This window comes from Coenobita brevimanus, chromosome 57, assembly GCF_032717465.1.
Source record: "Coenobita brevimanus isolate Jiangsu-jjx chromosome 57, ASM3271746v2, whole genome shotgun sequence".
Taxonomy (NCBI): domain Eukaryota; kingdom Metazoa; phylum Arthropoda; class Malacostraca; order Decapoda; family Coenobitidae; genus Coenobita; species Coenobita brevimanus.
In genome coordinates, this window is record NC_137010.1 from 31,695,400 (window position 1) to 31,722,457 (window position 27,058).

The 27,058-nt window shown below is 42.4% G+C and overlaps 1 protein-coding gene across 1 annotated transcript in view; it reads left to right on the forward strand.

The window, feature by feature from the left end:
• LOC145402330 (uncharacterized) overlaps nucleotides 1–27,058 on the forward strand; it is a 248,485-nt gene that overhangs the window by 117,855 nt on the left and 103,572 nt on the right. The window contains exon 2 of the mRNA XM_080274472.1: nucleotides 16,067–16,168. Coding sequence (XP_080130598.1) covers nucleotides 16,163–16,168 — 6 coding nt within the window. The 5' untranslated portion in view covers nucleotides 16,067–16,162. The remainder of the gene's footprint in view (nucleotides 1–16,066; nucleotides 16,169–27,058) is intronic.

The following is a 27,058-nucleotide window of genomic DNA, read 5'->3' on the forward strand; positions in this document are numbered from 1 at the left end:
GAAAGAAGACATGAGAAATAAAATACGGAAAAAGCGGATGAACACTAAAAAGGAAAAGATGAAAGAAGGGAGCAGAGGGGGGGGGGAGAGAAAAAAGGTGGGAGAGACGAAAGCAGGAAAAGGAAAGAAAAATGAGAGAGAATGATGAGGCAGATGAATGAAGGAGAACGGGAAAGGATGGAGGAAAAAATCTGAAGAATAATGGGAAGGATGAAACGAAGGAAACAGGAAATAAAGAAAAAAAATGAAGGAAGATGTAAGAAGGAAGGAAGGAAATGCAGAGAGAGAGAGAGAGAGAGAGAGAGAGAGAGAGAGAGAGAGAGAGAGAGAGAGAGAGAGAGAGAGAGAGAGAGAGAGAGAGAGAGTAGGGACGGAGGGAGGGAGGTAGAGAAGGAGGGAGGGAGGGACACAAGTATTAAATTAGACTCCCTTTGTCCCCTCTCCTCCTCTTCCTCCCTCCCTACTCCCTCCATTATTCTCTCTCTCTCTCTCTCTCTCTCTCTCTCTCTCTCACACACACACACACACACACACACACACACACACATTCCTCCACTCTCTCTCTCACACACACACACACACACACACACACACACACACACACACACACACACACATTCCTCCACTCTCTCTCTCTCTCTCTCTCTCTCTCTCTCTAATATACTACCAGAGAATACATCAGGATTAATTCATGAAGGAAAAAAAAAAGTCAAAATGCAAGCCAAGCAAATAAACCGTGCGTAAATTCCTACTAAAGCAATAACGAAGTATTAAAAATGAATATAAAATCACCAAATAAAGGAGAACCGTGATAAAGGAGATAAATGAAAGCAAGCAAAATAACAGTAAAATAATAATAATAAACAATAATCATAATAATAATAATAATAATAATAAACAATAATAAAAAATAATAATAACTAACAAATGATGGAAAACTGATATAACTGGAAATTTAGCTACGTAATAAAAATGAAAATAAGTAAATAAATAAATAAATCTTCCTGTCGTCCCCTGGTAAAAGGGTTAAGGAGTTACGTAGAAATCTGAAAAATTAAGGAAATAAATGAAAATGAAAGGAAAACACTAATCTGATTATTAAAAACGAGAGAAATGACGTGCCTTCAAGAAAAATAAAACATTCGATATAGGGAGGTGACACAACTTTACGCAAATAATAAAATACGTAAATGAACAGGTTAATAATTACAGAAAAATGTGAGAAAACAGAAAAAATATAAAAAATAGCGGCTACTGAAAGTTTTAAATTCATTACTAATAATAAAAAAAACAAAGAGAGTAAATGCCATACTAATAACTACAGGAAAAACCGATGTAAAAAAAAGAAGAAGGAAAATAAAAAAATGGAAGAAAATTTACGTGAAAATGAAATATATACAACAAACTTAAAAACAAGAAGAGTAAAACTGAGCCAAACAAACAGGATTCGAGAAAACCAGGAAAACACACTTGACGCAACGGACCCACGAAAATACCCGAGACGCAGAGACGAAAAGGAATGAAAGGCAAGGAAAGAAAATGAGATAAATGAAAGAAGTGAAGGAAGGAAGGAAGGACCCTGGTTTTTTACGGTGAAAAAATTGGAACACGCAACTGGGCGACCTGGTGCTAATTATGTCTCCCTCCCTCCCTGTTTACCTCCCCCTCTCCCTCCCTCCCTGTTTACCTCCCCCTCCCTCCCTCCCTGTTTACCTCCTCTCTCCCTCCCTGTTTACCTCCTCTCTCCCCTCCCTGTTTACCCCTTCCCTCCCCTCCTTGTTTATCTCCCCCTGCCTCCATGATTATTCCCCCCTCCCTTCCTGTTTACCTCCCCACTCCCTGTTTACCTCCCCCTACCTCACTCCCAGTTTATCTCATTTCCTCCCTTCCTGTTTACTTCGCCCCTCCTTCCCTGTTTATCTCCCCTGCCTCCCCCCCAGTTTACCTCCCCTTCCCTCCCTTCCTGTTTACCTCATTTCCTCCCTTCCTAGTTATTTCTCCCCTCCCTCCCTGTTTACCTCCTGCTCCCTCCCTCCGTTTACCTCCCCCTGGCTCCCTGCTTACTTCCCCATCCCTCCTCCTCACTATGTTTTCATCTCCCCTCCCTGTTCACCTCTTCCCTCTCTTCCTGATGACCTCCCTCTCTCCCAGTTACCCCCCCCCTTCCTCCCTCCCTGTTTAGCTCCCCCTCCCGCCCTGTTTACACCCCTCCTTCCCTCCCTCTATACCTCCCCCTCCCTCCCTACTAATTTATCCTTTGCTTCCTGTTTGCCCCTCTCCTTCTTTGTTTATCCTTCTTTCTCCCCTTGCTTTCTACTTTTTCATCTTCGTTGTTTGTTTATTTTCCTTTCTCTCTCTCTCTCTCTCTCTCTTTCCCAACCTACTTTTTTACCTTCCCTTCTGTATTTATTATTCTTTCTCTTTACTTTCCTCCTTCCTTCGCTCCTCTCTTTACTTCCCTCTCTAATTCTCTTTTTTCTATCCCTCATTACGTTTCTCCTCCTCTCCCTCCCTTCTCTTCTTGCCTCCATCTCACTCCTTTTTTTACTTCTTTCCTTTCTCGCTCCTCTCTTCACTTCTCTCCCTTCCTCTCTCCATCTTAAATCTCCCTTCCTGTTTTTCTCCCTTCGCTTTATATTTCATTCAATTCCTCTTTTCAGTTTTACCTCTCTTCCTCCCTCTTGTGTTCCTCCCTTTCCCTGTCCCTTCGTTCCTCATTTCATGCATGCTTACTTTTCTACTTTCCTCCCTCCATCCCTCCCTTCATATTCCACTTCCTTCATTCCTCCTCCTCGCATATTTTTTTCTTCCCTACCTCCTCCTTCCCTTTCTGCAGCCTTCCAATTTTCTTTGTTTTCCTACTTTCTTCTTTTTCCTATTCCATTCCCCTTCCCTCCTCCCTCCTTTCCTTTTTGCCTGCCTGCCTCTCTCTCTCTCTCTCTCCCCATTGTTTACCTATCTTCTCTTTGCTTACTTCTCCTCCCCGCTTGTTTCCTCTCCCTATTTTACCCCTCACTGTTTACCTCCCTTTGTTTGCTTCTCCCTTTCCTTATTTACTTAAAAGTTTTACATTCAAATTTACCTACGGACCTGTTTACATTGTTTACTTCACCTTCCCGTTGTTTATCTACCTTGTTTAAATTTTTACTCATTCCTATTGATCTTTATTGTTTAGATCTTGACTATCATCTTTGTTTACATATTTACCTTCCCTGTTTACTTCACGTTTTCATTCCTTGCTTGCACCTCCCTGTTTACCAGCTTTGCATCTTTTTGTTTACTCTCCCTTCCCTGTTGTTTGTTTGTTTGTTTTTACATCAGCTAACCTTCTTTGTTTATGTTTACTTTTCATGGTTACGTGTTCTCTTTGTTTACATGTTTACCTTTCTCGTTTACTTTGTTTACATGTTTACCTTTCTCGTTTACTTTGTTTACATGTTTACCTTTCTCGTTTGTTTACTTTGTTTACATTTCTCGTTTACTTTGTTTACATGTTTACCTTTCTCGTTTGTTTACATGTTTACCTTTAATGTTTACGTATTTTATTTACCTTTCATGTTTTTGTTTACTTTTTCTTTACATGTTTGCTTTTAACGTATACATCTCCCAATGCCTTCAGTATTTATACATAATTTTTTACACTTCTGCACATACTTGTTTACCTGTTTACACCACCTTGTTTGATGCTCCAACAACCAAACAACTTCAAGACACCTGCTAATCATTACTTATAACAGGTAACACTCTTGAACAATCGTCTAATCACTGCTAACGCCATGTAACAGCTCTGATAATTCTCTAACCATCGTACAGAAGCATCCAAGAAGCCTTAACAGCCTCTAACAAGCGTCTAACCATCACTAACACCACTTAACAATCGTCCACCTAACAGCCTCTAACAACCGTCTAACCATCACTAATACCACTTAACATTCGTCTACCTAACAGCCTCTAACCATCACTAACACCACTTAACAATCGTCTACCCACTTCTACCATCATTTATTGGCCATCTCACCATTAGGTCACTGCTAACACCAAACATACTCTAACAATCCCTAACACAAGCTAACCATCTAACAGCCACATGTTAAGAATCGTCTAACCATGACCACCAGCAACTAACAGCCGTCTGATCGTCATTAACGCCATTTACAACACTCACTAACCCCCTAACAATCCTCTAACAATTCCTAACAACTAGCAACCATCCCTGATCCTACCACCACCACCAACCCTCTCTAACCATAACTAACACCATCCAATTCCCACCTAACAACACCTAACCACCTCAGACTCCCGCTAACAATCATTGACCTACCCCTAACCCCCTCTAAGCATGCCTAACATCCATCTACCCCTCACTAACACCGCCGAGCCATCTCTAACTCCTGCACACAACCATCTAACCCTGGCCAGCACCATCTAACAAGCCCTAACAGCCCCTAACCAGCGAGTGTCGTGCAGCTAAACACCCAATAAACTCTCATTACCTACATCACGTGACCTACTAATCACCTCCTGTGTGTGTGTGTGTGTGTGTGTGTGTGTGTGTGTGTGTGTGTGTGTGTGTGTGTGTGTGCAAGGGCTGATTACATGTCATTGTGTGCTAGGCCTATGTGCAGTATTGTACATGTACAATACGGTATGTACTGTATATAATGCAGTGCGTTAACTGTGTGTAAATCTGTGTGCGCATGAGCTGACATGCATCATTATGTAACGGTATATGTATGTATGTATGTATTAGTATATTCTCTGAATGTATACGTATGTGAAACTGACTTTCGCTATGTATGTCTGTATGGTTTGTAGCATGTGTGTGCATGAATATACATGTACGTTCTTGTGTGTGTGTGTGTGTGTGTGTGTGTGTGTGTGTGTGTGTGTGTGTGTGTGTGTGAGTATAAATATGCATGGCTGTAAATGACGTCTGTGTACACGTGAATGTCAGGATGAGTACGTGCACATGCATGTGTGTGTACTTAAAACGCAGCGAGTGTATATATATGCATGTGATTATGTGTCTCGGTGTGTGTGTGTGTGTGTGTGTGTGTGTGTGTGTGTGTGTGTGTGTGTGTGTGTGTACACAAATGTGTACATGTATAACCTTCATATGTGCGTGTGTGCGTGTAAGTAATGAGGGGCGCGTGCGTGTGTGCGTAATGGCCTGTGCGTGTGTATGTATGTGTGTATGTATGTTTGTTCCTGAGTCCTTCTGATTACTTCCTTTTTCCTTTCTTCCCATTATTTCTCTCACTCTCCCTTTCTTCGTATTTTTTTCCTACTTTTCTCTCTCCACTTCGGTCTCTTCGCTTCCCTCCTTTCCCTTCCTTTTTTTTCTTTCTCTTACCCGCTTCTTATCCTTTTTTTTTTTTTTGCCTGTTTATATCTTCTTGTTTACAATTTTCTTTTTCTTATAACCTTTTTTCATTCCTTTTCGTCCTCTTCTCCTTTTTCCTTTCCTCTCTCTCTCTCTCCCTTTCATTAGATATTTCTCGCCTACTGTTTTCCCATTTTCTTTTCTTTTTTTCTCACAAATATATCCACCTTTTCTTTCTTACTTTCCATTTTTTTATATATTTTCTCGTGCACTTCTTACCGTTTATCCCTTTCTTTATCTCTCGCTGTTATTTTTTTCTTCTCTATCATTCTCTTTTCCTTTCGTCTTATCCCCCTTTTCTCCCATTTTCTTTACCTTGTTCTCTCCCTTCTCATTCTCCCTGTCTCCTTCTTTCTCCACTTGACATCCTTTCTATTCTCTATTTCTTCCTCTTTCACTTTCTTTCATTACCTATTCATAACCTCTCTCTCTCTCTGTATCTCTCCCCTTCCTTCTTTCTGTACCCAACCCTTCTCCCTCCCTCTTCTCACCTTCCTTCCTTCCGAACCCCTCCCTTTTTCCCTGTTTTTGCTTTCCTTTCTCTCTCTCTCTCTCTCTCTCTCTCTCTGTCCCTATTGTGTCATTTTTCATTTACTCTTCATTTTTATTCATTCTCCTTATCTCGCTCTACCACTCTCCCTTCCGCTCTCTCTCTCTCTCTCCATTCTTTCATTTTCCCCCTCCTCCTTGCCCTCTTCCTCCCCACATAAGTCTCCCTTTCCATCTTTCTTCTTCCTTTCTTCCATCCTTCTTCGTCTACATTTCTCTCCCTCTCTCTTAATACAAAGGCAGTCTACTAATTCCTCTATTTAATTAACCCTTTCAGCCCGAGAACGTATTGTTTATCATATTCTTGCTGCCGCCAGACGATTTTAACCACAGGAGCGCACCCTCGTACTGATGGGGTTAATAGCCCTTTTTCTAACCCCCTCTAGTTAAAAAAAAAATCCCGTAAAATACAAAAAAAAAAAAAATCCCCTGGAGAACAATAACAAAAAAAAAAAAAAAAGAAAAAAAAAATCCGTCAGCGTTCCGAAGGGGTAGCGTTTCAAATCCAGATCAGATTTTTCAAAATATGTGAAAACTGGCATGATGGGACCGGAGAATTCTTGTTGGGAACGTTTATGAGTTTAGATCGAGGCGCTATAAAATTTTATTTCAAAAAATTTACAAATAATTTGATTATTGTATTTCGCTCCTTCCAATTTTTTTCGTTTCTATTAATTCCCTTCTTTTTAATATATATTTTTTGTTTCATTCTTTCTCTTCTTTCATTACTTCCCTTGTCACGATGCAATTTCCTCTCTTTCTAAATCTATATCTTCTATTTTTTCTGCATTTATTACCTTATATTTCTGTTCACTTTTTCTATTTCATTTCCTATTTCTTTTCTCTGGCACCTATTACCTTCATCTGCCTGCATATTTCTCTCTCTCTCTCTCTCTCTCTCTCTCTCTCGTCTATATTCCTCGGTTCTCTCCCTTTTATCATCCTCATCTTTACCTTAATCTCCCTTCTTTCTGCCCTCACTTTTTCTTTTCCTCCCTTTCTCTGCATCTTATTCATCCAACCCCCCCCCCACCTCTCTGTCTTTCTCCTTCCTTCTTCCTTATCTCTCTACCATCCTTCTTCCTCCTTCTCTCTCTCTCTCTCACACACACACACACACACACACACACACACACACACACACACACACACACACACACACACACACACACGCACACACACACCATCCTTCTCCCCCTTCCCTCCCTCCCTCCCTCATTAAAACCAACACAGTGTGAGAATGTCTATGCAAAGGGGCGGCCAAAATTAAAGGGAGGGGAAAAAGGGAGGAAAGGGAGTAAGAGGGAGAATGGAGCAAGAAAGGGAGAGTGGACGTCAGGAGAGAGTACAGGGAGAGAAATTACAAAGAGAAAGAGAAGGGAGTACACTGGAGAAGCGATGGGGAAGGGAGAATAAAGGGAGAGAAACGATGTAAAAAACGGAGAAAATAAGAGACTGAGTGAAATAGAGAAGGGAAATGAACGAAAGAAATGTAAAAATAAAGCTCATAAAATAGACAAAAAAGGAAAGGAAATCCGAAATAAAAAGGTGAAGGGGACGCAAAGGCAAAGAGAGAAATGGAAAAGAAATAATAAAAGAATGACACAGCAAAAAAGGGAAGATGATCAAACAAAGGGAAGAATACAATAAAGGAATAAAGGAAGGGGTCATGGAAGGAAAGGGTAGAAGAAACGAGGAGAGGGAAAAAGAAAGGGGTAAGGATAAAGAAGAAAAAAATATGGGTGGTTCGAAATATGGGAGACAAGAGGAGGGAAAAAAAGAAAAAAAAAAAAAGGCAAGGAAACAGGGAAGAGGAACGTAAGAAGGAAAGAGATGGAATGTAGGAAGGACGTAAGAAACAAGGACACAAAAATGGGACAAGAAAATGGAAGTAGGAAAAATTGAAGGAATGAGACGGAAAGAAGAATGGACGACACTGAATGGAGGAAGGCAGACAGAAAAAAGGAAAAGAAAAAAAGGACAGAAAGGAAAGGACTGAGAGTACGACGGGAAGGAAAATGATGAAAAATTGGAGAGGAGAGAAAAAAGAGAGGAGTAAAGAGGGACATAAGGAAGGGAGGAGGGATGGAGAGAAAGAAGGGAGACAAAGAAAGAGAGAATGGATGGAAAAACGAAGAGGAGAAAATGAAGGAGAGGACTACTGACGAAGAAAAGTATCAGGGAGAAGGGAGAAAGTGAGAAATGAGAAATGAGAGAGAGAGAGAGAGAGAGAGAGAGAGAGAGAGAGAGAGAGAGAGAGAGAGAGAGAGAGAGAATGGAAATGAGGGACTGAACTAGGATTCTCTCTTCGTTTCTCCCCCCCCTCTCTCATTTGCCAAGATAAAAAAAAAAATCCTTTTATTTTTCGTCTCTCTCTCTCTCTCTCTCTCTCTCTCTCTCTCTCTCTCTCTCTCTCTCCACTACTCTCGCTCTCACTCTTTTCCCTCCCTTTCTTTCTGTACTCTTCCTCTCTCTCCTCCCTCTCGTGTGCACACACACACACACACACACACACACACTCCTACTCTCCCTCCCTCCCTCCCTCTCCTTTTATCTCCCTCACTCACTCTCCCTGGGTCCCCCCCCCCTCCCTTTACTAATCCTCCCCCCTCCCCCCCTTCCTCCTAGGGTACGCTTTATAGAGTTCCCCCTCCCCCCCTCTCTCTCCCTTTCTGTTTCCATCTCACCACCTCTCTCTCTCTCTCTCTCTCTCTCTCTCTCCTTGCTTGTTCTTTACATCTCTTCCTTCTTTCCCTTCCCTCTTTACGTTTCTCTCTCTCTCTCTCTCTCTCCGTCCTCCTAAACTCCCTTCCTTACTCCTTCGTTCTTTCCATCTCCTCCATTTTCCTCTTCCAACCCCCTCTCGCTTTCTTCCTCCTCTCCTCTTGTCTGTCTCTTCTTCCCTACCGCTTTCTTCTCTCTCCACACCCCTCTTTTCTCTCTTTCTTACAATAGTAGACGTCAGAGTAGGCGTTTCTAACCTTTAAGGCCAATCACTCTCTAAGAACCGAAGAGTTTGTATGCTCTGTATATCGATATAATAATGTACGGTATACTCTCTTTATCTATCTGCTTATTTATCTATCTACCCTCTATCTCTTACTACAAATATAATAAAGACTAGATTGAAGCCTCACCTATTTAAAAAACACTACAGTATGAAGAGTTATTACTAATGTTGCAAAGTATACCGTCCCCTAACACCTGTCACCTGTCATTAGCCCAAACCTTCACCTACACCTGTGTCTGGATTCAGTGATGCCTGATTTAACGACCTGCCACCGTCTTAACACCTTCCTCGGCGATATTCAGCCTTAGTTACTTCTTCCTCTGACTACTGACGATTCTAATTAGGAAGGGTCATAGGTAATTTTAAAGGGTCAACAGCCACCTCTACCGCCCTTTTCTCAGCGATGGTAAAAACTATTGGATTCTAATTTGTTTCTCCTTCCTCTATTCACCTTGTAAAAGAAAAAAGAAAAAGGACTGCATGAGGACCTAACACGAAATAAACCCTACAGAGTCCAAAGGTAATGCCGCCAGGAAAGAAAACAGTGATAAATTCTGTCACACACACACACACACACACACACACACACACACACACACACACACACACACACACACACACACACACGGATAAAATAAAAAGATCAGTAAAAACAATAATACATTCATGCTTAATACAATGGCTGTAGAAAACTGATCAGTAAAATAAACATATAAAAAAAAAATACATGTATGCTTTGTCAATTGGTTCTAGAATCACTTAACCTGATAATTGAACGACCGGCAGCATCGTTCTTACTGCCTACTCTCTGCCAGTCCTACAAAATTTCCCTTCCGTCTCTCAGTTATTTCCGTCCAGATCCTTGTTTTCTAGTACGGGGCACACAGTGGGACTGGAGGGTGGGGGAGAGTCGACTGCTGTACCGTACTAGATATTTTTATTATTATTTTTGTGGCTGGTATTATTATTATTATTATTATTTATTTATTTTTCTTTACTAATTTCAATCACTTAACTGCGACCGTAAAGTTGGACTAATATATAACACTAATATTTCTCTCTCTCTCTCTCTCTCTCTCTCTCTCTCTCATTAACCCTTCAGCATCAAAGAGACGCAGACATTGCAATCGACTAGTACATCTCTGTGTATGTCTGTGTACGCTTTGTGTATGTGTACGTTTCTGCCAGCGTGTATGTTATGTCTGAGTGAGCATTTCTGTGTAAGGGTCTGTCTCCATACTGTGCGTTTGTGTGCTTGTGTAAGTGTACCGTATATTTCTGTCTGTCCGTCTGTCTGTCTGTCTGTCTGTCTGTCTCTCTCTCTCTCTCTCTCTCTCTCTCTCGCTGTTAATCTCGTCCTTTTCCACTTTCATCTGCTCTGTTTCTTTTCTTTCTTTCAATTATCTTCCACTCCGCCTTTTCCCTCTTCCCATTTCGTATCCTTTCCTCTCTACCTTCAACTTTTCCATCCCCATTCTCCCCTATCCCCTCTCTTTTCTATCCCCCTCTCCTCATTTCTGTCTCCTCTCTGTCTCATTTCTCTTTTCCTCTCATCTTCCTTTTCTTTCCCTTCTGTTTTAACCTGCCTCTCCTCTTCCCTCCTCTCCTCTCCCATCATTGTTTTGGTCTTTCTATTCTCGTCCCTCTTTCTCCACTCTTCTTTTCTCCTGCCATCACTCCTCTTCCTCCCTCCAATCCTCTTCCTCTCCTTTCTCTCCTCTTATTCTCCCCACTCCGTTCCTCGCCTTCCTTTTCCCTCTCTCCTCCGTTCTTTTCCTCAGCCTCTTTATTTTCCTTTTTCCTATTACTTTATTTCTCTTCTAGTTCCTCCTTCTTCTCTTATATCTTCTCCCTCCTCTCTTCTTTTCTCACTCACCGCTATTTTCTCTCTCCTCTTTTGCTCTCTCTCTCATTATCTCTCTATTCTTCGCCTCTTCTTCAGTCCTCTCTCCATAGCAAATTTTTCTTCTCTTTCTCCTTCTCTGTCCCTTCTTATATTTCCTTCCTCTACTTTCCTCCTCCTCCTCCTCGGTTCTCTCTTCTCGACTTTTTCTCTTCTTCCTCCACTCTCTCCTCTCCCACATATCTCTCTCCCTTATCTTCCTCCTATTCACATATTCTCCCTCCCTCCCTATCTTGCCCCTTATCTCCCTTCCTCCCTCCCTCCCACTCTCTCTCCCTTCCTCCCTCCCTCCCACTCTTTCTCCCTTCCTCCCTCCCTCTCACTCACTCTCCCTTCCTCCCCCACACTCTCCCCTCTCCGACTGCTTTCCCTTCCTCTCTCTCTCTCTCTCTTCCCTCCCTCCCTCCAACTCTTCCTCAGTCTTCCTAACCCGGCCTCTCTCTCTCTCTCCTTATCTTTCCATTCCTCCCTTCCATCCACTCTGTCCCTTTCTCTCCCTTCCTTGCTCCCTCGAATTGCCTCCACCATTCTCCCTGGCTCACAATCTCTCTCTCTTTCCCACTCTCTCTCTAACTTTAATTTCCTTTTGCCTCCATGTTCAACTCTCTCTCTCTCTCTCTCTCTCTCTCGAACAGTTTTTCTAAAGCCAATAATCTCCCTCCCTTTTCACTCTCACTCTCCCTCCCTTCCTCCCTCCCTCCCTCCTTCCATTCGTTCATACGTCATTCTCTCTCTCTCTCTCTCTCTCTCTCCCCCTTTTTTTCGTTTGTCTCCCCCTCCTCACATTGTCTCTCTCCCTTCCTCTTTCCACTCGTTCATACGTCATTCTCTCTCTCTCTCTCTCTCTCTCCCCCTTTTCTTCCTTTGTCTCCCCCTCCTCACACTGTCTCTCTCTCTTCCTCCTTCCATTCGTTCATACGTCATTCTCTCTCTCTCTCCCTTTTTTCCTTTGTCTCCCTCTCCTCTCATTGTCTCTCTCCCTTCTTCCCTCCCTCCCTCTTTCCTTCCCTCTCAGCTGCCTTTCATTCCTCCCTCCTTCACTTTCCTTCCTTCCTCTCTCTTCAGTCTCCCTCCCTCCCTCTCTTTCAGTCTCTCCCTGCCTCCCCCCTCCCTTCCTCTTCACTCAACGAACCATCCTCCTTTCCTCCTTCCTTCATTATATACTTCCTTCTTTCCTTCAGTTCCCTACTTCTTTTCTTTTCTTCCATTCGACTTTCTTCCTTCTTATTCCTTCGATCTCACTCACCTTTCTCTTACTACGTCTTTTGCTCTCCTTCCTCCTTCCTTCTCTCTCTCTCTCTCTCTCTCTCTTATAAATAATACCTCTTCTTTCTACCACTCGCTATTCTATTTTTCTCTCTCTCCTAACATCTAATCCCCTTCCTTCTCTTCCGCTCTCCTTCGTTCAGTTCCTCCTTTCTTTGCCTTCCGCTCCCTTCTGTATTTTCTCCTCCCTTTCTCCCTTCTCTCTTTTATTTTATACTCCCCCCCTAACATTTACCTCTCTCTCTCTCTCTCTCTCTCTCTCTCTCTCTCTCTCTCTCTCTCATAATTTTCCTGTTCCATCTCTTCCTCTTTATGTTCCTCCTTTCCTCCCTTTCTTTTTCACTTTCCCTCTTTCCATCCTTCTTTCCTCTTTCATGTTCTCTCCTTTCCTCCCTCCCTTGCTGTCCTCTCTTCCTCTCTCTCCCTCCCTCCCTCCCACCCTTCGCAGACAAAAGACAACCTTCCTCCCCATAGACTCTCTCTCTCTCTCTCTCTCTCACACACACACACACACACACACACACACACACACACACACACAGGCTTACTCCCTCCCCCCCCTCTCTCTCTCTCTCTCTCTCTCTTCCTCTCTCTCTCAGCCTCCTACTCACCTCTCACCTTTCACTCTCCTCACTCTCACTCTACCTCACTCTCGCTCCGCCGCCTCCCTCACTTTCATTATTCACTTTCTCTCACTTGCTCTGCCTTACTCTTTCTCTCTTTCCTTCACAATTCTTTCTCTCGCCTACTCTCTCTTGCTTTCATCATTCTCCCTTTTTCTCTCACTTTCTTTCACACCATACTTCACTCTGATTTTTCTCACATTCTCTCTCTCTCTCTCTCTCCCCCTTCCTCATTCTTCTTTAATTCTGTTGCCTCACTGACTCTCTCTCTCTCTCTCTCTCTCTCTCTCTCTCTTTCCCCTTGTCATCAGCAGCTACCTCCCTTCCTCCTTCCCTCCCTCCCACTCTCCTTCCTCCCCTCCCTCAGCTGCCCTCCTCTCTTTCTTCATTCTCTCTTCTCATTTCCTCTCTCTCTCTCTCTCTCTCTCTCTCTCCAGTGCTCCTTTTTGTTCTTTCTTCTTTCTTTTCTTCTAACTTTTGTCACACATTTTCTTTCCTTTTCTCACACTCTTTTTTTCTTGCACTCCTCTTTTCGTCTTTTTATGATTTTTAGTTCTCTCTCTCTCTCTCTCTCTCTCTCTCTCTCCAGACTGTCACCCTCTCTTGCCCTCCCCTCCCCTCCCTCCCTCCCTCCCCCTTGACATCACACTTCCGTTGTCCCTCCCTCCTCTCCCCTCCCCTCCCTTCCCTCTTTCCCTCCCTCCTTTTCCCCTACAATGCACGTGTCCTTCCCCTCCTCCTTTCTTCCCCTCTTCCTCTTCTCCTTCACTTCTCCCCTCCATCAGTCCCGCTCTTTCTCATTTCTCCCCTCCTTCTTTCCCTCTTCCCCCTACTCCTCTCTTATTACCCCTCCTTTCTTTCAGCCTCCTCTTTTTCCTCCCTTTCCTCCTTCCTCCAATCCACCTCCCCCTTTTCTTCCTTCGATCTTTTACCTTCCTACTCTTCTCTCTCTCACTTCTTCCTCAACTTCCTTCCCTCTCTATTTTCCCTCTTTCCTTCCAATCTTACATTTTCTTATTTTCCTCTTCCTTCTTTCTTTATCCTGTCTTCCTTTCCTTCCATACACACCTTTCTTCTTTCATTTCTTTATGCTTTTCTCTTTCTTTCATTCTTTCGTTTCTTCGTCCTTTCTCCTTTACTCATATTTTCTCCTTTTCTGCGTCTATTCTTCCTTCACTCCTTTCTCTCCCTCCTTCCTTTGTTTTCCTCCTCCCTCCCTCCCTCTTCCTTCCTTCTCAAATTTTTGTCAATTTCTTTCTAACACAGCTTACAATCTTTCCCAAACTTCCTTCACATTTTTTTCTTTCTTCACTTCCTCTTACATCATTCTTTCTCAATACTCGTGCCTTCATCTATTCATTTGCTTCTTTCTTCCTTCATTATTTCCTTCACATTCAATTCTTCAAGTCTTTTCTTTCTCATTCTCTCTTTCCTTCACTCCATACCATCATTCTCTCTGTCCTACCTCCTTCGTTTAACCCTTTACAAGGAAAATAAAATCAGTATATTCTCTCTCTCTCTCTCTATCTCTCTCTCTCCCAGGTTAATTGGAATAAAGGAAAAGCGTGGAGATTAACCTCTACCAGGAAATGAAAGCCCATTAGTAAATTTAGTAACCACTGTTAAAAATCATTATTAAAACTCACCTCAACGCATCTCCAAAGTGTGTGTGTGTGTGTGTGTGTGTGTGTGTGTGTGTGTGTGTGTGTGTGTGTGTGTCATTACATTCAGACACTTCCTCCTCCTCAAAATCCAACAAAAGACTTCAGCTGATGAAAAATAAAAAAATGAAAAATACAATAAAGAAAAAAAAGAGGGCTTACAGAAGAATTAATTTAATTTTCCTTATACTGAAAAAACCTATCCAGGAGAGAACTCGTAATTCTCTCTAAATCCTCCGCAAGGCTCAAAATTCATCACAAAATGTCTACATCAACCCCACGTTCCATTTCCGGGGACTAAACCACGGCAAATGGCTGTTTTACTGTCCCATCCTATACTGAAGGAAATCGTCTGGCGGTAGAAAGAATGTAAAAATAAATCCAGGGAGGGCTTTGATCTACACATTAATTTTCACGCCTAACATCACTATCCTCACTGCTGTCATCAGTTACTATCCTCATTATTATCATCACTATAATTACCACCACCGCGTCTAGCATCTGTCTAAGCGCCTCTTCTGCTTTAAGTTTCATGTCTACCATCAGTAAGTACCACCACCACTGTAGCCACCACTATCTCAGCTACCATCACTACCACAACTATTAGCACGTCTCCCACCACTACCACGAGTCATCACCTTCAGTCACACCCATTAACACTACCACACCTATCACCTCACACCCATCATCATTACCACTATCATGATTATCACCACCATCATATCACCATCGTTGCCATCATCACCATACCTACCACCACTACTACCTTTCACACCTGTCGCTATTATCACCACTACCACTACAAGTACCCCATCTACCACCATCACCACTTCATTATCACCACTGCTAACACCACCACCATGATAACACCTACCCTTCAAAGGTATGAAACCCTCTTGCTGAGCACCATTTGTATCACCATCACCATCATCATTACAGTATTACAGTCTATCACCACCCAAGCTATCACCACGCGTCACCATTACCACCACCACTCACGTATTAAAGTCTGTCACCACCCTAGCTATCACCATTCATCATCACTAAGCCACCAACACGTCCATCACCGCTATCACTATCACCACCACCACCATTTATCATCACCTCTGTCACCACTGCCACCAGTTCAATCACCAGCATATTAATCTCTCTCTCTCTCTCTCTCTCTCTCTCTCTCTCTCTCTCTGCTCACAGTGGATTACAGGTCACCAATTATGCAACCCATCGCCACAATCACCATTTCCATCGCCACAATCACCATTTCCATCACCGTATCACCATTTTCTTCTTTACGTCACCATTTCTGTCACCAAATTACCATCTCCAACTCTATCACCACTAGCACCAGAAATAACACCATCACTTCCCTCTTGTAAATTCGAGTCCCACCTACTTAACACCACCACTATCGCCACAAACAATATATCACCACTACCATAACCACAATTCTACCACCATTACAATTTACCACTATCACCACTTCCCTCACCACTATAACACCACACTATCACCACAATCACAGTATATATATCACCATTATCACAATTCAACCACCATTATTACTCTTACCGCTTTCACCATGCCTCTCACCACTTTCCTCACCACTACGACAATTATCACCACTTAAATCACCAGCACTAAGCACCACTAACATCAGCACTCTTCCCCCAGGTTGGACCCCCACCTGCTGAGCACCACCACAATCACCACTATCACCACTCATGCCAGCCTCACCACACGTCAAGCGCTAGAGGCCGCCACAGCAAGATGATGGTGAGTACTATTTCTGAGCACATTTTAGCACACGTGTACACTAAGGGTCATTTTAGGCGAAGTACTTTTTTTTGGCGAATTGTGCGTTTCGAATTTTAAGTATTCTTCACGATACCATTAATAATTTTGAGGGTTTACGTGTATTTTTGGAAGGATTTTTTTTTTCCCGTAAATTCTGACAACACTTTGGGTTTTAGGTCACTTCAAAAACTGTACACGTAAAATATTCTTTATGGTGGCACCTTATTCTTACGCATAAAGACGATTTTATTTAGTTTAGGGGGAGAAATATTTGACAGTAAAGGGGTTAAGATAGGCTATAGCAGAACCACCCTGTTCGAAACGCATAAGCTTAACAAAATCGTCTGGTGATATCGAAAGCCAAAAATGAAAACAAGGAAAAAAAAAAGCGTCAAGGTAGTGAAGGGGGTGCAGTTCGTTTTAAGTTGGATTCCATAACCTTTAAAGGAAAAATAAAGTACAATCAGACCCTTTAGTACATTCTGTTTTAGCACATATTAACGTCTTAGTGTACTGTACATTTTGGACTATAACCCGTTCCTCTGATGGCCAACTCTTGCTATCTCCTGACCATTGTATTCAGATTTTTTTTTTTTTCTATAACTGATCATATCCAGCCTTCAATCACCCCCTCACTACAAGAAGCTACCAAAACGAATAAACGAATAAGTCTGTTGGTGAGAGAGAGAGAGAGAGAGAGAGAGAGAGAGAGAGAGAGAGAGGTCATCGGACTGAACAGGTTAACCATTTTGAGCTATTACTTTTTTTTTTTTTTGACACCCCTTCACTACGATGACGTCTTAGTTTAGTGTCTTCATGGTGCCTCCAGACGATTTTATTTGGCTCAGGGAAGACCTTTAGCATCCAGGGGGTTAATGAAGACTATATCAGACTCCTCCACTACAAACCATCTCTCCCGATTACAAATAAATACATAAATAAATAAATAAAAAAGTCATCGGATACCAAACATACGAAACACGTCCTCGAAGTGAATGGGTTCCCCTTTCAATACGAGTATCTATCTATCTATTCACTACAAGTATCTATCTATCTACCTGTCTAATTTGTTCTTCACTTCGGGTATCTGTCTAATTTTCCTATATCCCTTTCGGTACAAATATCCATAAAATTTGTTCCTGCTATCTCCAGACGATTTCCTTCTGTTCATGGAAGATTTTTTCAACTCGAGGGGTTAGTATGTATAGCCAGCATTAACCTCTTCACTACTAGGACGCTCTCGTACGCTGAATAAAATCGTCTGGCACCAGAGATGGAAAAGACGTCGCTGGGTTGAAGGGATTGAGGTGGGTCTTAAGGTACAACTGGGGCCAATATCTTCATTACATCGTCTAAGATTTGTGTCAAGAACCCTTACCAGATATTTTACTACACTAACGCCTTCACTCCCGTTAGTTCTTCTTGCCACCACCAGGCGATATTTGTCTGCTTCAGGAACATCTCTCGTACTGAAAGGGTTAAGAAAGGCTACGGCTAACCCTTCCAGTTCAGAAAGTCAGTCCTAAGCTGAATAAATTCGCCTGGATAAGGGAATTAAAAAAAAAAAACACACAAGTCGGGGAATTGAAGGGGTTAATCATTAATAATCCTCAAGAGGGTTGTCAGGGTTCTAATCAGGGTTCATTAGTTCAGAAGGCAACAAGTGTTAAAATGTACATGACCATAACTGTACAATTTACCATAGTGAGAGTGAGAGAGAGAGAGAGAGAGAGAGAGAGAGATTCAGTAATTCATTCACCACACTGAAGCACATCCTGAGACACATGATGGGAAACATCTACTCTCACTTTAACTTATTCTAAAATTGCCATCTCTACATCAAGAATGCTCAGTTGTAACAGTAAATTAACACTAGAATATGATGCCAGTCACGAATAAGTGCAACGGAAAGTACTTTGGCACACTGAAGCACATACTGGGACACCACCACACATCTAACTTCTTTACACTTTAACTTGTTCTAAAACCGCCTTCCCTTCATAATGAGTGCTCAGTTCTAACAACAAATTAACGCTACAATATGATACTAGTCACGAAGTAGTGCAACTGAAAGGCTGCAGATCAGTACCAGTCTTTTTCTGCTACTAAGCTACGTCAAGTAATTTGCAAAAGGAGGAGTATCTGGGACAAGTTAACGTGAACGAACTATTGTGGGCCGTATTTTGAATTTTAAGTACCATTCCGTATGAACAATATGGAACACTAAGAGATGGCTAAAACACACACACACACACACACACACACACACACACACACACACACACAGGGCCCGACCGAAACCAAAATATGAATGCTATAAAAGAATAGACAAAGGCGCTGGAGAGGGACGCCTTCACGTGGTGGGGCAATGATATCAACCGGGCGACTCCACTGCCTAATTATACAAACGTCCCTCAACTCGCTCCCTATACCCCAAGAGGAAGATGGTGGACTGCAATTTAAGCCTGCAGTCCACCGAGTTCACGTTCAAAATAACAAGGAGACAACAAAAAAATAACAGATGAAACGAACATGAACTTAGTGACAAATAAAAGAACTGACAAAAATTAGGAAGTGAGCGAAAAGAAATGAAAGTAGAATAGGAATAAGGGGCGTTATTTTTTGAAGAGAACGAAAAGTTTTGGGAAGACGAGCATTTTTGGAGAAACTTGAAATTACGAGAAATTATAGAAGAATTTTTGTGTGAAGGAGGAAGGAAGGAAGGAAGGATGGGAGGGAAGTAAGAAGGAAGAGGGATGGAAAGAAGCATGGATGGACGGATGGATGGAATGGAATGACTGATGGGAAGAATGATGAAAGAAAAGGAGGAGAGGAGAGGGAAAGGGTGGAGAAAAGGACAGGAAGAAATGAAGGAAGGGATTCACGGATGGATGGATGGACGAAAGGAACACATGAAGGAAGGTAAGAAAGGGAAGCAAATATGGAACAAGCCAAGGAGAATAACAAAAGGAAAGAAGAAAAAAAGGGGGGGGAGGCTGAAGGAAGAAGTAAGGAGGGGGGGTAAGGAAAGAGGGAGGGAAAGAAGGAAATTAAGGAAAAAATAAAGCTTACATCTTCTCCTACAAGAAAAAAAAATGGCCGGAAATTAGGACATACACTAAAAAAAAAAAAAGAGAGAGAGAGAGAGAGAGAGAGAGAGAGAGGAAGATGAGATGGAGAGAAGGAAGAAAAGAAACGAAGGTAAGAATGAAGGAAAGGAGAAAAGAAGGGCGGAAATCAGAAGGAAATAGAGGAGAGGGAAGGAATGAAGGAAGAGAGGGACGGAAAGAAGGAAGGAAGAGAAAGCAAATGAAGGCAAGGGAACAAAGAAGGATAAATGACAAAGAAAATGATGTCACGGAAGAATGAAAATGAAATCAAGGAAGAAAAAGAAAGAAGGAAAGAAACACGGGGAGGAAGGAAGGCGGGAGGAAATGAAGAAAGGAGGGAAAAAATTAATGAAGAAAGAAATGGAAGGAGAGGAGAGGAGATTGATTTGGCAGAGAGAGAGAGAGAAAGAGAGAGAGAGAGAGAGAGAATGTTTGGGAGTGAGTGCAGGTGTGTGTGTGTGTGTGTGTGTGTGTGTGTGTGTGTGTGTGTGTGTGTGTGTGTGTGTGTGTGTGTGTCGCTTGTAGGTGCGAGTGCAGATGTGTGTGAGGGGGAGAGGGTGAATGAGCGTGTGCGTGTGAATTTTGGTAACTGTTGTGTGTGTGTGTGTGTGTGTGTGTGTGTGTGTGTGTGTGTGTGTGTGTGTGTGTGTGAAGGCCTGGTGAATGTGAGTGAAAGGATGGACCGTCTGTTGCGTGTGTGTGTGTGTGTGTGTGTGTGTGTGTGTGTGTGTGTGTGTGTGTGTGTGTGTGTGTGTGTGTGTCTGAGTGCGAGTGTGAGTGTGTGCTTATACTCTAAGTGCGAGGTTGAGGAGCGTGGAGTGTCTGGAGAGGTTGAGAGTGTGGGATGGTGGTAGTTGTGGTTGAAGGAGGGGTTGTGGTAGTTGTGGTAGGAGGGGTTGTGGTAGTTGTGGTTGAAGGAGGGGTTGTGGTACTTGTGGTAGAGGGAGGGGTTGTAGCAGCTGTGGTAGGAGGGGTTGTGGTAGTTGTGGATGAAGGAGGGGTTGTGGTATTGTGGTAGAGGAAGGGATTGTGGTAGGTGTGGCAGAGGGAAGGGCTGTAATAGTTGTGGTAGGTGGAAGTGTTCTGGCAGGTGTGGCAGAGGGATGTGTTGAGGTAGAGGAAGAGTGTGGTAGTTGTGGTAGAGGGAGGGTGTGGTAGTTGTGGCAGAGGGAAGCTGTAATAATTGTGGTAGAAGGAGGGGTTGTAGCAGGTGTGGTAGAGGGAGGGCCTGCGGTAGTTGTGGTAAAAGAAGGGTTTGTGGTAGCTGTGGCAGCAGTGGTAGTTATGGTAGAATGGGTGTGGTAGTTGTGGTAGAGGGAGGGGTTGTGGTAGCTGTGGCAGGTGTGGAAGGCTGGGTCAAATTTTGTTCGAGCAACATTTTAATCAACTACCAATATTCCGTCAACTTCCAACTTTAAGTAAACTACCAACATTCAATTACCAACTACCAACATTCAGTCAACTCAGCTACCACTATCCAGTCAACTATCAACACTCCCACCATCCAGCCAACATTCAGTCTGGTGTAAACTACCAACATTGTCAACTACCAACACTCATCAACCAACATTCAGTCAGGTGTAAACTACCAACATTCAGTCAACCACCAACACTCATCAACCAACATTCAGTCAGGTGTAAACTACCAACATTCAGTCAACCACCAACACTCATCAACCAACATTCAGTCAACCAACATTCTATCTGATACGAGAACTTCCGGTCCTCTGATAGTGGTTATCTTATCTCCGTCTCCCTCCTTCCTTCCCTCCTTCTTCTTCCTTCACTTCTTCCCTCCTTCTTTCCTTCAACCTTTTTTTTATCTCCTTTTTCTCATTCTATTTAAACTTCTTCCATTATTCTCTTTCCTCATTATATTCTCCTTTCATTTCCGTATCATCTTTCATTCACTTCAGTAGGCAAGACCAATAAAAGTAATAACAAAAAAAATGATAATCACAATGCTAATATTACTAACAAAAATTATTATTAATATTATTATTATTATTATTACTATTATTATTATTATTATTATTATTGTTGTTATTATTATTATTATTATTTTCATCATCATCATCATCATAACCTAAAAAATGCGTCCACAACAACAACAAAGGCTACAACACACAGACACCACAACAAGAACAACAACACGACCCACACCCACCAGCCATCAGAACGGCACGCCACCAAAAAATGAAATTACATTAAACAATAAAACAAAATTCTCGCTGGTTATTCAATTAAACGCCAGAGTAATGTTTTGAGCGTAGATTAAAATTACCGGGTGCTGGGAACTAATGACGAAGAGACGTGAAAAATGGCGGTATTAATAGGAAAGGTTCTGGCCTACTGTATTTATTGGGATGGAAGGGTATTCTGTTGATGCTGTGTGTTGAGGTATGGGTAGTAGTAGTAGTAGTAGTAGTAGTAGTAGTAGCAGTAACGAAAACTACGTGATCATGATGGGAATGTTATTACCAAAGATAATACCATTCCCAGTAGTACACCGGCAAAGGTATCGACGTACAGTAATTACAGCACCTGATAAACAACTGTATCACAAATCAGTATTCTTAACCCCTATATGGCAACTGGCGACTGTGTATTTCCACCATGCTGACGCCAGACCATTTCATTCGGCACACAGGTAACTTCTCGGCATTAAAAGGTAAAGAAAAGAAAAAAGAAAAAGAGAGAGAACATAAAAAAAGTCAATATCAATGGCATAATGGCCGTTGTAGTCGTAATATTTTCAAGAACAGTGCAAAAACAGGAATAGACAATTACAAGCCATATTTACACATAAAGTAATATTTGTTGTTGAAATACACTCGCCAGGCAAAACTTAAGGTACCGTATCGTAATTGGCAGTGTAAGCATTGTGGCAGTGGGAATTTCTTGAAACATATTACAAATGACAGTATTATACGAATTATGAGTAGCAATAAAATAAACGTAGTACAGCAGTATGATTAATAACAATATTTATATAAGGTAAATCACGTCAGCAGTAGCTAAAACAAAGTACAGCTACTACTAAAGGACATATGAACATTTAAGATACAATATACTAAAACCAACTGTTGAAAGACAAGCTATGCGCAGCATTAAGTAAGGATTTTTCGTAACAATAAAGATCATAATATGCCAGTTCGCCTGTAATTAAAGAAAATGTACGATTCCTCCCCTCCTTCAGTGTCATGGCGGATGAACACATTCTACCCTATATTTCAGCTTTCCTTCCACTTACCCTCATCCCCGTCACTCCCAGGGGGTTGATGATGCCACAGGTGTGTAGGGCAGATGTGTATGCATGTGTGATGAGAGTTAGGGAGGTGTGGGAAATGTAGGGTGGTGAAATATGGAAGAAACGGGATGTGAACGCACTTATCGTACATCAGTCAGCCCAGGTTCAAATGTAAATAATGACCCCCAATACTAATTATTCGGCATTTTTTCCATTTTCATTCTCTTTTTTTCCAAAGTGCTAATTTATGGGTAAAATCTACAGACATCAAAAACGCATTTATTTTGGAAAAAGCATGGAAAAACAAGGCCCAAGCACAATTTATGTAACAGATTTCAACATTTACTTAGCGAAAACATTCAAAAAATTATTTAGACACACATTACAAAAACATGTACAAAAATTCAAGAATGCAATTATTTAAAACACTACCGTTCTATTTTTTATGCATATGTATAAACAGCATTTGCATTCAATTTGCATACGGGGCCTTAATTATGTATACAGGCGTTCATATATACATGCATACACCGGTGAATACTTGGGGAGAGAGAGAGAGAGAGAGAGGTGGGGGACTGTGTGTGTGTGTGTGTGTGTGTGTGTGTGTGTGTGTGTGTGTGTGTGTGTGTGTGTGTGTGTGTGTGTGTGTGTGTGTGTGTGTGTGTGTGTGTGTGGGCGAAATTAATGAGGGAAGAATGAAAGAACGAAGGAAAGGATGAATGAGGGAATGACGAAAGGCGAGACATACGAAAGAGAGGAGGAAAGTGGGATGGATAAACATAGGTAAAGAAAGGAAGATAACGAAGAAATGTGTAGGGATGAAAAATTATGACAAAATGAATGAAGGAAGAAAGGAACAAAGAAAAATGAAAGCATGAAAGCCCGAACGGAAAGTTAAAAAAAAAAAAAAAATGAAGGAGAGGATGAAGGAACAGAAAGATGAAAGAAGGTGAAATGCAAGAAATTATAATACCAACAACGAGTGAAGATAAGAGGGAATGAAGAAGACGAAAGAAAATAACAAAGAAAAAGGAGAGAAGAAAGAAGGGATATAGAAGTGAAAGAAAGGAGGGAGAAAGAGGTCATGAAGAGAGACAGGAAGAAAAAGAAACGACATGACGGAAGAGGCGGAACAGAAGAGATAATTGAAAAGAATGGGGAAGAAGATACAAAAATGAAAGAGAAGGGAAAGGAAGGAAGGAAGGAAAGAAGGATAGATAGAAGGAAGGAAATAAGGACAGATGGATGGAAGGACGGACGGAAAGAGGGACGAAATTCCAAGGAAAGAAGAAGAAAGGAAGGAAGGAAGGAGAGGGAAGGAGAAAAAGCCTCTATTAGTAAGGAAGAAAAGGTAGGGTTACAATTTTACCTCTCTCTCTCTCTCTCTCTCTCTCTCTCTCTCTCTCTCTCTCATATTACTTGCTGTAACTCGTAATTCTCTCTCTCTCTCTCTCATATTACTTGCTGTAACTCGTAATTCTCTCTCTCTCTCTCTCTCACATATTACTTGCTGTAACTCATAATTCTCTCTCTCTCATATTACTCTTTTTAACCTGTAATCTCTCTCTCTCTCTTTCTCTGTCATTTTACTCTTTAACTTGTAATCTCTCTCTCTCTCTCTCTCTCTCTCTCTCTCTCTCTCATATTACTTGCTGTAACTCGTAATTCTCTCTCTCTCTCTCTCTCTCATATTACTTGCTGTAACTCGTAATTCTCTCTCTCTCTCTCTCTCACATATTACTTGCTGTAACTCGTAATTCTCTCTCTCTCATATTACTCTTTTTAACCTGTAATCTCTCTCTCTCTCTTTCTCTGTCATTTTACTCTTTAACTTGTAATCTCTCTCTCTCTCTCTCTCTCTCTCTCTCATATTACTTGCTGTAACTCGTAATTCTCTCTCTCTCTCTCTCTCTTCCTCCTCCATTCTTTCCCCTTCCTCCCTCTCTCTCTTCTCTTGCATTTCCCTCTCTGTCTCTCTCTCTGCTCTTGCATCTCCCTCTCTCTCTGCTCTTGCATCTCCCTCTCTCTCCTCCCCTCCTCTCCCTTCCTCTCTCCCTTTCCTCCCACCCCGGAAATTATCAGGCCAGTAGTGACCTTTGGCAACTCTCTCTCCCTCCTCCTCCCTCTCCCTCTCCCTCCCTCCCCCCCCTCTCTCTCTTTCCCTCTCCCACTCTGCTCTAGACTCGTTTTTAATATATTTTCCCTGAGAGAGAGAGAGAGAGAGAGAGAGAGGTTAATGGGTGAGTAAGCGAAGAGGAAGAAATAGGAAGAGAAAATGGAAATAAGAAAGGACGGAAAAGAAGAGAAAGATAGGAACGAGAAAGAAAGAGGGTGGAAAGGAGGGAGAGGAAGAGAAAATGTGTGTGTGTGTGTGTGTGTGTGTGTGTGTGTGTGTGTGTGTGTGTGTGTGTGTGTGTGTGAGGGAGAACTTTCTTTTCAAAAATATATAAAAATATGTAATAGTAAAATTCTCTCTCTCTCTCTCTCTCTCTCTCTCTCTCTCTCTCTCTCTCTCTCTCTCTCTCTCTCTCTCCAGCGCAGCAACAAATTACCACAACTACCACAATCTCCAACTACCACAACTGCAAGAAACCCTAACCACCGCAATTATAACTACCACCATCACAACCACTACAATTTCAGCACCAGTTCACAGCAACCATACCTGCCACAACTACCACAACCATCATCTCAAACCACAGTCATGTCTGTCACAACCACAACAACCATCTCTTCCTACAACTACCACTATCACAACTACCACAACCAACATATCACAACCACAACAACCATCTCTTCCTACAACAACCAGTCACAACTACCACAACTTCAGCTATAATCATAAATACCATATCTACTACAACTACCAGTACCATTATCACCACTACCACAACTTTCAGGAACAATTTACAACCACAATACTAACAACTACCACAACTTCAGCTACAATAATTCACAACCACATCTACCACAACTGCAGCAACTAGCCACTACCACAGTCCTTCATGTACCCAACCACTAACAAACATCCTCACCACAACCATAACAACCAAACCTACCAACACAGCTACCACAATCCCACCAACCAACAATCCCACCACGACCATCCCTATCATCCCAACTACCACATCTTGCTACCATAATCCCAACGACAACATTCCTTCCACAACCACAACCACCCTATCACAACGATCACAATTTGCAACCAAAATTACAACAACCAGCACACAGGCACAACCCCCACCTACTGAACCTCAACTACTTTTTTCCTACCACAGCTACCACAGTCCCAACCAATAGCCACACTCCTACCACAACCACTCACCGCAACCCTCACAACCAGTTCCACCTGCCAAACCACACCTACCATAATCACCATTAACTACCAGACTACCTTCTACCTGTCACAACCACAACTACCAAACCGCTATTATCCCATCCTCAACTACCACAAACATCACCAACCACAACTACCACCACCGTTACAACTTCTGTATTTTCTCCCAACCACCACTACCACAACCCCCAACAACCAACTACAACAACTATCCAGCCACTAAAACTACCAACAACAACCTTACCACCAACTACCATTACAACCAAAACTGCTACTCACCCTCTACTCACGACTACCACAAACAGCAACCACCACAGCCACTACCACAGCTACCCCAACCCCCACCTACTATAACTAGCACCACCATCAAAACCACGAGCCAACCACAACTCCTCTAACCACAACCAACCACAATCAACAACACCCACAGCTACGTCCCCTACTTACAACCAACTCAACCATAAGCATCACTACCACCACACTAGTATCTGCCTATATATTCCAGCCACTACAACTATCACTACTACAACTACAACCATGAACAACCACAAGTATAATCCTGTACCCACCAGAAGCACCATCAGCCTTAAAACAACCACCATAACCATCAACAACCACACAACCATACTACAACAGCCAAAACCACACATACCCTCTACCATCAACTACCCCAACAACCACAATTCTAACACCCCAACCACCTTACATACCACAACCAGCAACCACCACCACAACCCCAAATTCTTTCTACCATCAATACCCAAACCACAACCACCACCCCACAATAACAACCCTAACACCCACCACCACCACCACAACCACACCTCTAACAACTACTACCACCACACAACCACCGAGACCACAATTACCATCATCACCAACCACCACCACCACAACTACCACCACCACCACAACTACCACCATCACCCTGTCGTGCTTGCCGTATTGCCACTGACCACCATAATTAGTCCATCATCATCCTTAACAGCCTTATTACACGCCCGATGGATGGTCGCACGCTGCCACGGAGGGTTCCAGCCCACGAGATGGATGGTCCGATGGTTGGACGGTTGCAAGGAGGGGTGGAAGACTGGATGGAAGGAAGCATGATTCGACGGTTGCAAGGAGGGGTGGAAGACTGGATGGAAGGAAGGATGGGTGGAAGACTGGAT